Source organism: Diaphorina citri, unplaced genomic scaffold (genome assembly GCF_000475195.1).
Source record: "Diaphorina citri unplaced genomic scaffold, Diaci psyllid genome assembly version 1.1 scaffold937, whole genome shotgun sequence".
Classification (NCBI taxonomy): Eukaryota; Metazoa; Arthropoda; class Insecta; order Hemiptera; family Psyllidae; genus Diaphorina; species Diaphorina citri.
In genome coordinates, this window is record NW_007378368.1 from 78,210 (window position 1) to 95,814 (window position 17,605).

The following is a 17,605-nucleotide window of genomic DNA, read 5'->3' on the forward strand; positions in this document are numbered from 1 at the left end:
TCTAGTTTAATTTGGCACTCAAGTCTCAACAAATCATAAAAAAAGAGAAAAGGAAGAACATGTCTTTTACTCAAAAGTACTTTTTAAGACATCATGAGTGAATGATGTTACTTTGAATTTAACAAAAAAGTTGTTTTTAGAGTAGACTATAGGTAATCTCGTTTAACTAGACCCAAGTGACTGCAGAATCAGGCCTAAACACATAAAACAAGAGAATTTTTGTAAAATGAAATTATTTGGTTAAAATATATTAGAGGAACAAAGTCTAATGGTGGATTTCGCCAAGCTTCTTTCCAGCCTCGAACCCAAACCAGCCCGTTAGCTTAACAGCCCTGTTAAGCCAATACAAATTAAATGGAACTTAACTGGCTGTTAGCTTAACAGGAGTTGACTGAATAAATATTGGTGAAATCCAACATAAGGAACTTCACTTGGCGTACTACCGCGATAAAACTGGTCTGACTATGGAATTAATTTTATCTATCACACACTGATTAATAAATAGGTATTAAGTTAAATATTCAACTAATAAATTTATAGAAAATTTAATAATCGTCAAAGAAAATCTGAGATTAGTGAGATCGATTTAGGCAGGTTATGAATTAAATTATTTAGATTTAAAGCTTATCTTTGGATTTGGTTAAAGCTTGAAATTTTCAACTAGATTATCACTCCCAAATATCTGAAAACATGAGACCAGCTCTCAGTATTGTACACGGTTCAAGTGATAGATTGAGATTTGAACCCAGAATCAATTCGCATTAACTACCAGAGTGGATATAGATAGGCTAGTTTGAGTTTCTATAGAACTTTGAAATCAGTAAGCCGGGCGGGGACATGGGACAGGTTTATCGTTTGACGGGATTGGCAGAAGCTGGAGGTGATTCCCTGAAGTTTTTCTCTTTATCAGACTTAAAAGATCCTCTTAGAAAAAGAGAGAGGCCAAAAACCAAATGTAAACAAAACACAGCTGATTTCTTCCTAAAATACGGTTTGCAAATGCAAATTTGCCATCTGTTCTAGGTACCTATTTACCTACATCTTCGGTTAAAGTTTGGTGATACGCACTATGTAGGTACCTATTATGTTTGTTAGAGGACGACAATAAAAAATCCAGATCACCGAGATTGGCAGAAGCTGGAGGTGATTCCCTGAAGTTTTTCTCTTTATCAGACTTAAAAGATCCTCTTAGAAAAAGAGAGAGGAGACATTCCTGCCAGATTTAAATTCACCTTGTACCAGCAGTGAGATAATATTAACACTCACCCCTGAATATCCAGCATGCGGTTCACCAGTGATGGTGGGATTTAAAGCAAAATTCCCACAAAAATCTCGTCCTCAACACGCTCCCCTGTGCCAGATCCTTTCCCTTTACCAAAAACCAAATGTAAACAAAACACAGCTGATTTCTTCCTAAAATACGGTTTGCAAATGCAAATTTGCCATCTGTTCTCCGTATTTCAGAAAATAAGACCGGGTAAATTTAAATTTTATAAAAATCCGAGATAACCGAATTCGCATTAGAAGTGTTCAACTACCAGAGTGGATAATTGGATATAGATAGGCTAGTTTGAGTTTCTATAGAACTTTGAAATCAGTAAGCCGGGCGGGGACATGGGACAGGTTTATCGTTTGACGGACAGATGTGTCCAGTCTCCAGGTAGAGAGAATACCCAGCAGTACCCTGCCGGATTATCCTTAGTAACACCTAACCTCTTACTGAGGTGTCCCTCTGGTGTTATCCCCCACACTTCCGTACGGCTTATAGTAACATACTTCATCTTATTCTCTGGTACTGCTTGCCAATGTGTTCCCTCCCAACAGACACGACTTACACCTAGCCTGGTGTAGAGGACATTGTCTGCATCTCGGCACCACACCAGATCCTCCCCCACTGCTATCTGTACCAGACTAGTTCTCCTAGGAGGGTCTACACATCGCCAAGTTTCCCCCATGGGGTTATTCCCTGTCACCCCATACCTCCAGTACGCACACCCGTTCACTCCCACTGCCCACACCTGATGATTGTACCCACTGATATTAACTAGGATCTCATCATGAGACACATGCTCCCAGGATATACCGGATGGTACCTCTAACGTGACGCCACGCCGGTACAGAGCGTCCCCCTTGGGTACAATACCCCACACATGTATATTACCATTGGTATCTGTGTGGAGTGAAAGGTCTTGTAGCTTTGTATTGCCAAGTTCTAGCCAGGGGGCTTGTGTTACATACTTGGCCACCCTACGCCATTTCCTCCTCCTCGCTGTATCAGTAAAGCTATTACTCGCATGATATGCACAGGGGAAATCTAATGCATACTGCCATCCCTCCTTATCCGTTCCTCCCTCTATGTTATAATCGACATGCCACTCGCTATCCCAATGCCAATGTGTATTGAATAACACACATGTCTCCTTACTTCTCTTCTCAGTGCCGGTCTCATCAGACCAGCTCGTCCTATCAGTCGGTAACATGCATGCTGAATCAATGCATACTGCCATCCCTCCTTATCCGTTCCCCCCTCTATGTTATAATCGACATGCCACTCGCTATCCCAATGCCAATGTGTATTAAATAACACACATGTCTCCTTACTTCTCTTCTCAGTGCCGGTCTCATCAGACCAGCTCGTCCTATCAGTCGGTAACATGCATGCTGAATAGCCACTGATCGGGTTCCATCTCTGATTCTCATACAGTTCAAACACCTGAGTATCTGTCATGGTTTCTATTCCTGCCTTGGATCTATCGAGTCCCATCATGAAGGAGCCGCCCCATCCCCCTGTATACACCCATGGGGTATGATCAAACCCAAGACCCCATGTCACGCCTATATCACATGTCTCTACCTTACTCAAATGTCCCCCGAGCTGTCTCCAATAGATACCACGCTCCTCAAATATCGGCTTATTGGATAAATACTTGATAGTCAATGGTAGAACATCGCCCTTGATAGTAACATGTGTAATAGTAGCAGGATCCACACGAGACTCGAAGTGAGCTAAGAGATAACCATTCCTAGATATACAAAACCCATCCTCATCACGTAGGATAGTAATCATGAAGTCAGAACCAGTCTCCATACCTATAGGACCATAGGTATCTTCGGTTCTCCTGTGCTTGGAATCCTTCTGATACCAAAGGATCAAATGTCAGGACTTCCCCCTGTCTGGTGGTTGCCCAGTAGGATTTGCTACTGGGACTAGATCGTATTCTATATAGACAGCAACATACATAGATCATATTGGCAAGGAGATCATCATGTTCTGCATCTGTACTCAGCTGGAATACAACAGGTGTCGCTTGGTTCATACTATACATACTAATACGTGGTGATCCTGTGTCTGAACTACTCTGCACATTGGTTACATCTCGCATGTTGGTTGTTAACTTGATCTGAGATCCATCCGGTGCTAGGATTCTGATCTCAGCAGATTCCAACACATCAGACTCCACACCATGACATTCTAATTCCACAATAGCATCCTCTAGTTTACTACTATCCCCTGGTAGACAGACCTTACTCTGTATAGACTTCACCCAGGATATGGTCTCCACTGCATTTTCATAGTGGAAGGCCTGTGTGTTGACATGTCTCTCTTGTAGTTTAGCCAGGATGTGTGTTCTCCATGTCTCGTTCTCCTCTATACTGAAGCTATGTTCATTAAGGAACCAGCGCGGTAGATTACTAGGCGAGACATGCACTGCACCAGCCTCTACACAGGACCATTTCACTTGGAATACACACGCTAAGGCATCATTCTGTTTCTCTTGGAATGCATCTCGTTCAGTATCAACATCCAGGCCACTATCATCTGTATCAGGATTGACTTCCATACCAAGTAGTGATCCTACAGAACGTACAGGACACCCTAGGCGAGAGTTCTTCACTATAACACAGTCAGTACTAGCAGCATTAGACTTGGTCAGGGGAGAGACATCAGGCATGGTTCTATCAGTGATGAGTCTGGTAGGCGCGGACTTGGCTGTATCTTCATCTTCCCACTCTGGCGCACTACTCTCACTACTCCTGTGTCCTGGACATACAAACAATAGATCAAAAATGTAAGTAAAGTATGTATAATTGAACATAAATTCATATAAATTTGACCTACATGTACAGAGGTACAAAAGATTTTAAATGAAGATTTGCTCAGCTTTTATAGCACTGCCTTTTATTCCTGTTAGGCGCGTCATACAAACAATAGATCAAAAATGTAAGTAAAGTATGTATAATTGAACATAAATTCATATAAACTCCCCTCACCTTGACCTACATGTACAGAGGTACAAAAGATTTTAAATGAAGATTTGCTCAGCTTTTATAGCACTGCCTTTTATTCCTGTTAGGCGCGTTGAGATTTCAATCAGGTTCTTTAGTGTCCTCACGAGACTAAAAGCAGCCCGAAATATCATACATAACGTTGCTTAAATTTAGTGATCTGTCGATGATGTGTCGTAGCCGAAACTTCAAATACTTAAATAGGAAAATCAAATTTATATTTCAATGCTCAGTTACTGAGATATAACAAAATATTATTACCTAGACTGAGTAGGGAATTGCTCTGTGTGGAATATCACTCGAACCACACTCCAGGTCTATAGAGAACCTGTCTGCCGTCTTGGGTATATGTCCTGTCACACTAAGCTGAGACCAGGGGGGAAATGAATTGACAAGTACCCGCGTGACAGGCAGCTCACACTCATGTAAGTTAAACATTTGACAGAACTGATGGTTCTCCTGTGCTTGGAATCCTTCTGATACCAAAGGATCAAATGTCAGGACTTCCCCCTGTCTGGTGGTTGCCCAGTAGGATTTGCTACTGGGACTAGATCGTATTCTATATAGACAGCAACATACATAGATCATATTGGCAAGGAGATCATCATGTTCTGCATCTGTACTCAGCTGGAATACAACAGGTGTCGCTTGGTTCATACTATACATACTAATACGTGGTGATCCTTTTACTGGCCCGATTGCTGGGCTGTATTCTTGGACTCACTAAAATCCTGGATACTACCCGGGCCAATGGGCAGGTATTATTTTCCCCTCTAGGTCTAAATAAATTCTTCAGTTCTAAACCATTAGTTATATTTCCATTTCCAGGATGGGATGTCAGGTTGAATGGAGATACACCGAGGCAGGAGATAGAGTGAGAGTGTCAAAGAGGTCTGGTAGGATCATACCCATACCAATGGCTGCATATGAGACACATGACTATAAAACACCTGGCACTTATAAAGGTAAGTAGAGAGGAAAAAGAAGCGAGTCTGGTAGGCGCGGACTTGGCTGTATCTTCATCTTCCCACTCTGGCGCACTACTCTCACAACTCCTGTGACCTGGACATACAAACAATAGATCAAAAATGTAAGTAAAGTATGTATAATTGAACATAAATTCATATAAACTAAAAAGAAGCCTCGTTAGCTCGGGTGGTAGCGCGCCTGCCTTGTAAGCGTGAGGTCACGGTTTCTATTCCCGCCAGGAGGGAAATTTATCCTTGTTGATTGGATAGAAAATCATCTTGAAAAAACCTTTAAGTGAGGCGAAACTCGGGTCGGTGTAATGAAAATCCCTAACAAAGAACCCTAGTCAAGATGTAAAATAAGGTTAAGCAAGCAATTAATGGGCGCGTTGAGATTTCAATCAGGTTCTTTAGTGTCCTCACGAGACTAAAAGCAGCTCGAAATATCATACATAACGTTGCTTAAATTTAGTGATCTGTCGATGATGTGTCGTAGCCGAAACTTCAAATAGGTACTTAAATAAGAAAATCAAATTTATATTTCAATGCTCAGTTACTGAGATATAACAAAATATTATTACCTAGACTGAGTAGGGAATTGCTCTGTGTGGAGTGACGACTCAGTTGAATAGGAGCTCTGACAGGGCGCCATGATCTACCTGTAAGTTCACTAGGAGTTACACCACTCCTATAGTATACACGCCGGTCCGTGACACCTACTGCCCATACCTGACGACAAGGAACAAGGGGTGAGATTGTATCTGGGAGGAGAACAGCTAACCCTAACCAGCCTAGCGAGATCTCAGTTCCTCAAAGGGTTCTCTCTGCTTTTAAAGACCAAGCACAAGTCCTCACGATGGTTGACTGCGGTTCAGGACGAGCCAGCCATCTGTGAGACTATAAACAGGGAGGAGAACAGCTAACCCTAACCAGCCTAGCGAGCTCTCAGTTCCTCAAAGGGTTCTCTCTGCTTTTAAAGACCAAGCACAAGTCCTCACGATGGTTGACTGCGGTTCAGGACGAGCCAGCCAATTTAACATGGCTAGAGCTAGAGACCATCACCCCGGTGTATAGCAGATACAAAAAGACATCTTTTCTTTATTCTGCTATCGCCATTCGGCGAAAGCTAAAGCCGCTACAACAACAACAACAACAACAACATTGTTTACAAGAAGGATATGATTTCACCTGGTGATGGCTACGGAAGTACGGACTTCTGAGATTGCTGAGTCTATCATTGCTGACTTATCTTAACCCTTTTGGCTCCTTTTGATTGGCGACTCATTTTGACCAAGAGTACCAAAAGGTGAGATTATTATGATAACAAACAATGGCTTAAATGAAAGGCTGCACAAAAAGTCCACTCTGAACCTCAAGTGTAGGATCAAACAGGCCTAAAAGTCAGATTTAAGGCTAAGAAAATGGTTCAATTTAAGGACAACCGTAGCTGTTAATTAACATTTATCACGACTGCCTTTTGAGCGCTTAGTAGCGGGTTCGATTTTCGCCCGGAGCGAACTTCGCCCTAAACAAATAAGATTCGTTCTCGGAACGCCTGGCTTTCTCCTATCCTGTCTTTCTCTTCGCTTTCGGGACGATATGATTTCCGTTCTTACAGTTCTCTCTATCGAACCTTGCATTCTAAACAGATGCCTAAGGTTTGTTCTCGGAACGGCTAGCTTTCTCCCATCCTCTTCGATTTCGGAACAATATTACCTCCATTGTTACAGTTAACTTATCTTTTTCTTATTATTATTATTTTTAGAATACTTGATAGATCTCTTACCTGATCATTAGGAGCTACAGACACGGACATCATGCGGCCAGACATCGCAATCCATGCCGCGCCTGTATGTCGCAGTGCCGTAACACCGCGCCTAAACCAAACACTATGCGTATCCGAGCTCACCCATACACTATTGGTGCCTACAGACACATGGGTGACTTTGCCTAGTACCTCAGGCTGGAGCACTTCCACCCAACCCTCGCCCTGGGGGGTGGATGCTGACACTTCAGTACGAACATAGAGCTGACCACTCCACAGAACTGCCCAGGTTAGACCTGAGGAATAGAATAGAATTGATTAGGATCAAATCATTAATTCTTTGTGATACAGCAGAGCTTTTCCAGAACTTTGGTGTAATATGTAAATGTAAATGCAGTTTCTTTGTGTTATTATGTCACAACTTTGGTGCTCACTGCAGCATTGTAGGATTTTTCCAATATCTCTCAGAACTTTGGTGTAATATCACAGCAGTAGGCACTAAAAATGCATCCTTCGGCTTTTTTTTTTTTTTCCAAGTTGAAAGTTACCATCCATAGTCCCAGTGGCGTAGCGTGGTCTTAATTCAAGTGTAGGGCGTGTAGGGCACAAAACTGTTATCTTTCGGCCAAAAACCCCCAAAAACCAATTTTCGGCCGCATTTATGGACTATGATAGTCCATAAACTTCCAAGTGTTAATACTACTCAGCCAGTCTAGTTAGCTTGGAGGGTAGCGCATCTGCTTTGTAAGCACTAGGTCGCGGGTTCGAATCCCGCGTCTTAAACAGATGACGTTCGTTCTAGAAACGGTTAGCCTTTTCCTGCTTCTCTTTTTGATTTCAGGATGATGAGACCCTAGCAGTTATAGTTCCCTCTATCAAACTTGGAAAAATTCAAGTGTAGAGCACAAAATTGTTATCTTTCGGCCAAAAACCAATTTTCGGCCGCATTTATGGGCTACTTATGTTGTCCATAAATTTCCAAGTGTTAATACTACTCAGCCAGCCTAGTTAGCTTGGAGGGTAGCGCATCTGCTTTGTAAGCACTAGGTCGCGCGTTCAAATCCCGCGTCTTAAACAGATGACGTTCGTTCTCGAAACGGTTAGCCTTTTCCTGCTTCTCTTTTTGATTTCAGGATGATGAGACCCTAGCAGTTATAGTTCCCTCTATCAAACTTGGAAAACATTTGTAAAAGCATTGCTTAATCAAACATTTGTAAAAGCATTGCTTAATCAAACATTTGTAAAAGCATTGCTTAATCAAACATTTGTAAAAGCATTGCTTAAACAAATGTGATGTTGTAAAAGCATTGCTTAAACAAATGTGACATCAAAATTCCAAGTTGCAAAGTGCAAAATTTGCTTCTTCTAACGGAGGAAAGAATAGGATGAAAGTTTTTTTGGTAATTATGCAGAAGTCACATCTGTGGAAGAGAAAAGCTCCTTTTTGTATTTAACCTAACCTTATAATAACACTGGTCACTGCTCATTTGTGCCAGTTCCTTTGGTAGCAATATTCCACGGACGTGACTTCTGCACACTATAATAACACTGGTCACTGCTCATTTGTGCTTTGGTAGCAATATTCCACGGACGTGACTTCTGCACAAGCACCTTTTTTTTAAAAAAAAAAAACCTACGACTGTTTTTCAAATCAATGTCTTTTACTCAAGTTTGTAGGTACTTGGGGTACACAAATGAATTAGCTTTGACAATCTCAAGTTTCAACACCCAAACCTACCTGTGGGACCACACGAGATCTTCCTGACTTCATCATTAGGTGCTGGCAAGGTGACAGAGATCCATCGCTTTCCCTCGGGACAAGACCTGGCTACTCCCGATCTGAACATTAGTCTCCCATGAGCTGTCACCGCCCAGACCAACATCATCCCTGTGGTATCTCCTGGTAGATTATGACCTCCTATACACACATCTATGAACGGTTCCTGGGTCGAGTCTTTGTACAGAGGTGCTATAGCACACCATGCATTCATGGCACTGTATTTCCTGTACCTAATGCAGTAAATAGAAAAATAGGTTGAAGTTATGCTAACAGAACTTTTTTTTTTTTTTTTTTTTTTGCAATCGTTTTCTCTTAACACAAAGTATTAATTAATTCAGGAAGGATGACTATTAGTTACCTGATGCCAGTCTAGTTAGCTTTGAGGGTAGAATGCCTCCCTTCTAAATGCAAGGTCACTGGTTCAATTCCTGCCCTGGACAAACTTTAACCTACTTAGGGTTTGGTCAGAGAATGGCTAGCTTTCTCCTATCCTGTCCTCCTTCTCTCTTTCAGGTTGATAAGACCTCTGTTACAGTTCCCTCTATCAAACCTCTTGGGGCCCTTGTTACCTGAACCACTTCCTCCGTCGTACTCCAGATGTCCAGGTATTGTACGGTGTGTAAGTATTAGGGAAATCAGTGGCATATGTCCACCCATCATGATCCAGAGGCTGACCATCAAGAGTAAGTTCCATCTGCCAGGAACTCTCCCACTCCCAAGCAAATGATGGAAGGCGAATGTTTTCCAGGGTTCGGTTTTGAGTACCATCCTTGTTCGACCATTCATATCGGTCAGAGGGCAGGAGGCGGGAAACAAATCCTTCAATTGGGTTCCATCTCTGAGGGAAAAGGAAAAATGAACTGTCAGCTAGAGGGTAGAACATCTGCCTTATAAGTGCTAAGTCATGGGTTTTATTCCTGTCCAGGTGGATTTTATCCTTAACAGATAAGGTTTGCCCTTGGAACAGCTGGCTTTCTCTTATCCTGTCCTCTTTCTTCTACACTTTTGGGACCATGAGACCTTGTCAGTTGGAGTTCCTCTTATCAAATCTCTTAAAAAAGGGCTTTACCTAATGGCAGAATTCTCATTTAGTGAGCTCTTTCACCCAACTGGGAATATTTTTCAAGAGAGTGAGATAAAATAGCCAGCAGCAAGTAATATCTATGTATGTACCTACTCAGTCAGTAACCTATTTAAGCAGACACTAATTAGAAACCTACTTGAGTATTACTTACATATCTACATTATCTACTAAGCACATATCTACATATGTACCATTACACCTATACCCAATGTACTTAGTTTAGATTGTTTAGAACATGTATGTAAGTACAATGCCATGCTTACCTTTCAAGACTAAAAACCAGAAATAAGAACCAGGGGTTTATCTGTCTTGTATGCAAGTAGGTGGTACTTAATTAGATAGGTATGGAGAGGAAGTTGTTTTTCCTTATCAATATCAAAGATTTAGCATGTGTTTTAAACAAGCAGACTTGTTCATTAATACAAGCAAGTTAATCTAGTCACAAAAGCAAGTTAATCTAGTTACCTTTCAAGACTAAAAACCAGAAATAAGAACCAGGGGGTTATCTGTCTTGTATGCAAGTAGGTGGTACTTAATTAGATAGGTATGTAGAGGAAGTTGTTTTTCCTTATCAAAGATTTAGCATGTGTTTTAAACAAGCAGACTTGTTCATTAATACAAGCAAGTTAATCTAGTCACAAAAGCAAGTTAATCTAGCGAGGGCAGGAGGCGGGAAACAAATCCTTCAATTGGGTTCCATCTCTGAGGGAAATTGAGAAATAAATTGTCAGCAAAGCTTGTAAAATTAATTTTTAATCCACATATTGCACCATCTCTTTTAGAAAGGCTTTCCTAATGGCAGAATTCTCATTTAGTGAGCTGTTTCACCCAACTGCAAATATTTTTCAAGAGAGTGAGATAAAATAGCCAGCAGCAAGTAATATCTATGTATGTACCTACTCAGTCAGTAACCTATTTAAGCAGATATCTATGCACACACACACACACACACACACACCTCCATTAAATTTGCTCTCTCACTCTTTTCACCTTATATATTGCTGGTATAGTAGTAGTATTGACTTTGTCTTCATATTACTTATTATCATTATTATTATTATCATTATTATTATTATTATTATTATTATTATTATTATTATTATTATTATTATTATTATTATTATTATTATTATTACATCTCTTCTATGCACACACACACACACACACACACACACACACACACACACACACACACACACACACACACACACACACACACACACACACACCACCTCCATTAAATTTGCTCTCTCACTCTTTTCACCTTACATATTGCTGGTATAGTAGTAGTATTGACTTTGTCTTCATATTACTTATTATAATTATTATTATTATTATTTTTTTTTTTTAGTGTTAAGCATAGATGTAAGTTATAAATTGTGAACATACTTGTATAAATACACAATAAAATATTGATTGATTGATTGATTAGTAAATCATTGTTCTGTGTTCTTTTCTAAAGCACCTGGTTCAAAGATGGTGTAAAAATATTGAGGAGAAAAAGTTAAGTTAACATTTATCTCCAGAAACATGCATTTTCAGCAAAAAACTGATCCTTGTTTTTGATTTTTCTTTTTTACTCGCAGATTATGTAGGGTAGTGGGAAAAATCCTACAATGCTGCAGTGAGCACCAAAGTTGTGACATAATAACACAAAGAAATTGCATTTACAATTTTACAAATATTTGGAACATGAGTGAGCATTGAGAAATACCCATTCATTCAATGCTACTCTCTCTGTTTACTATCTGGGCTGTGGCTACATTTATTATATTTTTTATTACGATTTCCTTCATATTTTTTATATTCCTCAAAATGAATGGGATGAGATGGGAAGCGAGGTGAAAATAGAACGCAAGATGAAGAAGTGGAAGAGTTTATATGGTATTTACTTTAGGGTGTGTTAATGAACAGGGCTGAGATGAGCTCGGACGACGTGAGATAGCTGTCCCGGCGGCAATTTTTAAAATTCATTTTATATTTATTTTTGTTTGCTTTGTAATTTGCTTGTTTTTAATTAGCTAATATAAATGAAAAGTATAATATAAACGTGCAAACTAAAGATAAAAAGTAAAAAATGAATTCAGATTGTACAAGTTGCGGAAAAAAAATCAAAAATTCGAATTTCCCGCCAACTTTACACGCAAAAAGGCCGACGATGGCCTACGATGGGGCTGCATCCAACCTGCGGTCAGGGAGCACAGGTACAAAAAGGTTGCATCCAAATTGACGTAATTATGAAGACTAGAAAATTAATTGCATTCAGTTTTATTTTGATTGACAGTCAATGTAGATGTTTGTTTTGTCTAATTGTGATTTGTTTAAAAGTTATCATCATGAACGTAATGTTAAGTGAGCGGGGCAAAGACCTTAATCTGTGGCTACAAGTTTAGATTTTATAGGCATTTGCGAAATGATATTGATAAATGGGTGTGTACAACTAAAACTTTCTATCGTTTATCGTTTTTAAAATCCATTTCTTATAAGTTCCTTGCAAAGCAATAAGCCCAACATCATTCATTTTTATATAAATTGTTGTATTACTTACTTATATGTAATAAAGAAACCAAGTTCAATTCATTTTTTAAATACCTACTCTTCTTATTTTCCCCTCATAGGATCCTGATCTCAGCAGATTCCAACACATCAGACTCCACACCATGACATTCTAATTCCACAATAGCATCCTCTAGTTTACTACTATCCCCTGGTAGACAGACCTTACTCTGTATAGACTTCACCCAGGATATGGTCTCCACTGCATTTTCATAGTGGAAGGCCTGTGTGAGAGATCATCATGTTCTGCATCTGTACTCAGCTGGAATACAACAGGTGTCGCTTGGTTCATACTATACATACTAATACGTGGTGATCCTGTGTCTGAACTACTCTGCACATTGGTCACATCTCGCATGTTGGTTGTTAACTTGATCTGAGATCCATCCGGTGCAAGGATTCTAATCTCAGCAGATTCCAACACATCAGACTCCACACCATGACATTCTAATTCCACAATAGCATCCTCTAGTTTACCACTATCCCCTGGTAGACAGACCTTACTCTGTATAGACTTCACCCAGGATATGGTCTCCACTGCATTTTCATAGTGGAAGGCCTGTGTGCCCAAAATAGCCTGCCTTGGATCATGTTTTGCTGTTACCTTTGATCAAGTCTTACTTGGTTTTCATAGACTTCTTCTTTTATCCTGATGTATGGTCAGTTTAAATATGGCAATATATGGATAGCAACAACTCTAGCAATAACATCAACACTAGCAACCTACATACCAGTGACGATAGTGATGATAGTACGCCACATTTAAATATGGTAAGTAATGTCAGTTTAAATATGGTCAGTGTAAATATGGCAATATATGGATAGCAACAACTCTAGCAATAACAACAACACTAGCAACCTACATCTTCTTCTTTTATCCTGATGGGGATATCAAATCCATGCACATGTACATAGATCTGTCGGTCACCACCTATAGCCCAGAGGAAATTTGGTACACTTGACAACCTCTTGAACTCCACTCCCAAGTATGGGAACTCTCTCCACTTTGTTCCATTAGTGTACAGTGAATATACCCGGCCTTCATTGTTGATACCAAATAGCATAGAACTTGGCATGGCTTGGTTTAGGAGAGTTCACTGAAAACAGAGACATTGTGAAAGTTTTGTGTTTAAAAAAAAATTGACCCTATGTGATCTTAGAGGGCCTTGTATCCTATTTTCTGAAAGAGTTCCACAGTTCACAGAACCACTTGTCTTAAATGACACAAGAATACCATACAGAATTAATTAAGTAGGTAGGTGCCTACTTTGTCAAATTAATTTTTTGTCAGATGTCAATGGCATGTTTTATGGAATAATACCAACTATGTACAGAATTAATTAAGTAGGTAGGTGCCTACTTTGTCAAATTAATTTTTTGTCAGATGTCAATGGCATGTTTTATGGAATAATACCAAGGAGAGCTCTCAACTTGGTAGGTCATTTACACGTCAGAAATCCTCTCAAGCTGTTATCCTGTAATTTTTGAAAGAACCTACTGCTATCAGAAAACACTTACCTACTTAAATTGCGTATTGATTCAGTGGTACTTGACCTATTGGAATAATCACAATCATCTTCTCAATGATGTATAAGCACTAGACTTTGACTGGCAGGGAAGGAGAAAAATATGTGCGAAACCTTTCGACCAACCTGTCTTATCTTTTTAATTTGCTGATAAAGTGATAAAGGAGGAAAAGTTTTGAGATTTACACCTGACTTTTACCGTTTTACGTTTTACCTACTAATTCAGGGGTTCTCAACCTTTTAGTAAACACGTACCACTTGAAATTTTCAGAGATTTTGACGTACCACCTTATATAGCACTAGACTTTGACTGGCAGGGAAGGAGAAAAATATGTGCAAAACCTTTCGACCAACCTCTCTTATCTTTTTAATTTGCTGATAAAGTGATAAAGGAGGAAAAGTTTTGAGATTTACACCTGACTTTTACCTAGGTACTAATTTACTTATTACTTTTACCTTTCCATTCCAAAGATTCCAATACAATAATACATAATACATACCTTTTGTTTACATATTTCAAATCAGCTGATAAAAAATTCATAAACACTGTTGCCAGACTCATCCCGCTGCTGGGATTTTTTTTATCTCAGGGATTTTTTCTAAAGGCCCTCTACACACGACTCGATATTCCATTACATTGCATATTGATTCAGTGGTACTTGCTATTGGAATAATCACAATCATCTTCTCAATGATGTATAAGCACTAGACTTTGACTGGCAGGGAAGGAGAAAAATATGTGCGAAACCTCACTAATTAGAAACCTACTTGAGTATTACTTACATATCTGCATTATCTACTAAGCACATATCTACATATGTACCATTACACCTATACCCAATGTACTTAGTTTAGAACATGTAAGTATGTAAGTACAATGCCATGCTTACCTTTCAAGAATGCCAAAAACATGTCCATCGGTTCGGTAAAAGGAGTTTGATGAATTAATTAACAGGATTTTCGAGCCAAACAGCAAACAGCTGGTAATTTAATTAAACAATTTCATGTAAAAATTCATTCATGCAAGTTGTAAAGGTGTCAGGTGAAACTCAGAAAGAGTTACCGATGAGGCGATAAGAGTTCGTGTTTTATCTAGGTTCGCTGTTCGCTGGCTCTTGATGTTTCATTTCAGGACAATGCAACAGTGAAACACCGAAACCAAAGCTCTGAGTAACACTGCTTCCTACTTTTTATTCTAAAAAAAAACCTGTTGTTTATACCTTTCACTACTGTTGGATTTGGGAACATAACGGAAATCCTATAAACCTACAATAGAAAGACCCATAACACTGGGTGATGATACTCTTCATTGGATGAAAAGTTTTGAGATGTTTGCATCACTTACTTACCTACATTACTTAATACTTACCTAGTACCTACTTATTGATGATTGAGTAGTGCTCTTGAAAAATTTTCCACCTAGAAATTGGTGGAAGAAAACGCAGGATGTACCTGCTGAACTCAGTGGAAAAAAATCTGCTGTCAACAACTCAACACCCATTGCAGAATTACCAGTGGCCAGTCTAGTTAGCTTGGAGGGTAGTGCGTCTGCCTTGTAAGCGCTAGGTCGCGGTTTCGATTCCCGCCCGGGACGGATTTTTATCCTGAACGGATAATGTTCGTTCACGGAACGCCGATGGCCCTGTACATAAACACAGCCTTAGATTCCAATACATACCTACCTTTTGTTTACATATTTCAAATCAGCTGATAAATAATTCATAAACACTGTTGCCAGACTCATCCCGCTGCTGGGATTTTTTTTTATCTCAGGGATTTTTTTCTAAAGGCCCTCAGATGTAAGTTATAAATTGTGAACATACTTGTATAAATACACAATAAAATATTGATTGATTGATTGATTGATTGATTGTAATCCAAAATAGCCTGCCTTGGATCATGTTTTGCTGTTACCTTTGATCAAGTCTTACTTGGTTTTCATAGACTTCTTCTTTTATCCTGATGGGGATATCAAATCCATGCACATGTACATAGATCTGTCGGTCACCACCTATAGCCCAGAGGAAATTTGGTACACTCGACAACCTCTTGAATTCTACTCCTAAGTATGGGAACTCTCTCCACTTTGTTCCGTTAGTGTACAGTGAATATACTCGGCCTTCATTGTTGATACCAAATAGCATGGAACTTGGCATGGCTTGGTTTAGGAGAGTTCACTGAAAACAGAGACATTGTGAAAGTTTTGTGTTAAAAAAAAAAAAAAAAATTGACCCTATATGATCTTAGAGGGCCTTGTATCCTATTTTCTGAAAGAGTTCCACAGTTCACAGAACCACTTGTCTTAAATGACACAAGAATACCATACCTATGTACAGAATTAATTAAGTAGGTAGGTGCCTACTTTGTCAAATTAATTTTTTGTCAGATGTCAATGGCATGTTTTATGGAATAATACCAAGGAGAGCTCTCAACTTGGTAGGTCATTTACACGTCAGAAATCCTCTCAAGCTGTTATCCTGTAATTTTTGAAAGAACCTACTGCTATCAGAAAACACTTACTTACATTGCATATTGATTCAGTGGTACTTGCTATTGGAATAATCACAATCATCTTCTCAATGATGTATAAGCACTAGACTTTGACTGGCAGGGAAGGAGAAAAATATGTGCGAAACCTTTCGACCAACCTGTCTTATCTTTTTAATTTGCTGATAAAGTGATAAAGGAGGAAAAGTTTTGAGATTTACACCTGACTTTTACCGTTTTACGTTTTACCTACTAATTTATTTACTTTAGGGTGTGTTAATGAACAGGGCTGAGATGAGCTCGGACGACGTGAGATAGCTGTCCCGGCGGCAATTTTTAAAATTCATTTTATATTTATTTTTGTTTGCTTTGTAATTTGCTTGTTTTTAATAGCTAATATAAATGAAAAGTATAATATAAACGTGCAAACTAAAGATAAAAAGTAAAAAATGAATTCAGATTGTACAAGTTGCGGAAAAAAAAACAAAAATTCGAATTTCCCGCCAACTTTACACACAAAAAGGCCGACGATGGCCTATCTCAGCCCTGTACATAAACACAGCCTTATGTGAGTGTTTGGTACACTTGAAATCGTACTGGATTATTATAAGTACTTGACGTTTGCCAAACGACCCCCATTTTGCCTGGTATTCATATACGAGTGATGTTCGCTAGAGTCTCAGACCTCAGACGTTAGTAGTGATATATTTGCACTGTTGTTTGCATTGTCAGTACTATGGATATGTGAGTCATAGTAGGTATACTGTACTGGAGTCTCTACTAAGTATTAGTCATGGGAGATACCATATAAGTGTTGGGTTCTGGTGATCTCCGCCAGTTAGCGTAAGATAGCACAATATGAGCTATTAGCTTATCAACCATTTGGTCTCACTGTTGATAAGCAACAATCGATTCAGAGTTCTTTGAAGTATCTCTCGAACCACTAATTCAGTGTCCCACGGAGTACATTGTACCCCTTAAAGAATCAATCAATTCTTCGGAAAGACCTCTTCTAGAAACCACTTTACCAATTTATTTCTATCTCAATTGCTGTCCCTATCATAGTGACCATATAATAGAATATACCTTGTTCATCCTGCTCGAATGAGACGAAAAAGCCCCTTTACCACAGCAGTTTAAACTAGGTCTCAT

The 17,605-nt window shown here is 39.3% G+C and overlaps 1 protein-coding gene across 1 annotated transcript; it reads right to left on the reverse strand.

The window, feature by feature from the left end:
- Nucleotides 1–62: 62 nt before the first annotated feature.
- LOC103513190 (tectonin beta-propeller repeat-containing protein 1-like) lies at nt 63–16,732 on the reverse strand. The gene is given in 10 exon segments (XM_026826463.1): nt 63–764; nt 1,524–2,488; nt 2,491–3,082; nt 3,114–4,042; nt 5,837–5,984; nt 7,042–7,316; nt 8,759–9,030; nt 9,370–9,638; nt 15,898–16,143; nt 16,491–16,732. Coding segments are annotated over 8 exon segments (3,573 nt in total). The 5' UTR covers nt 16,123–16,143; nt 16,491–16,732; the 3' UTR covers nt 63–764; nt 1,524–1,625.
- Nucleotides 16,733–17,605: the final 873 nt, after the last annotated feature.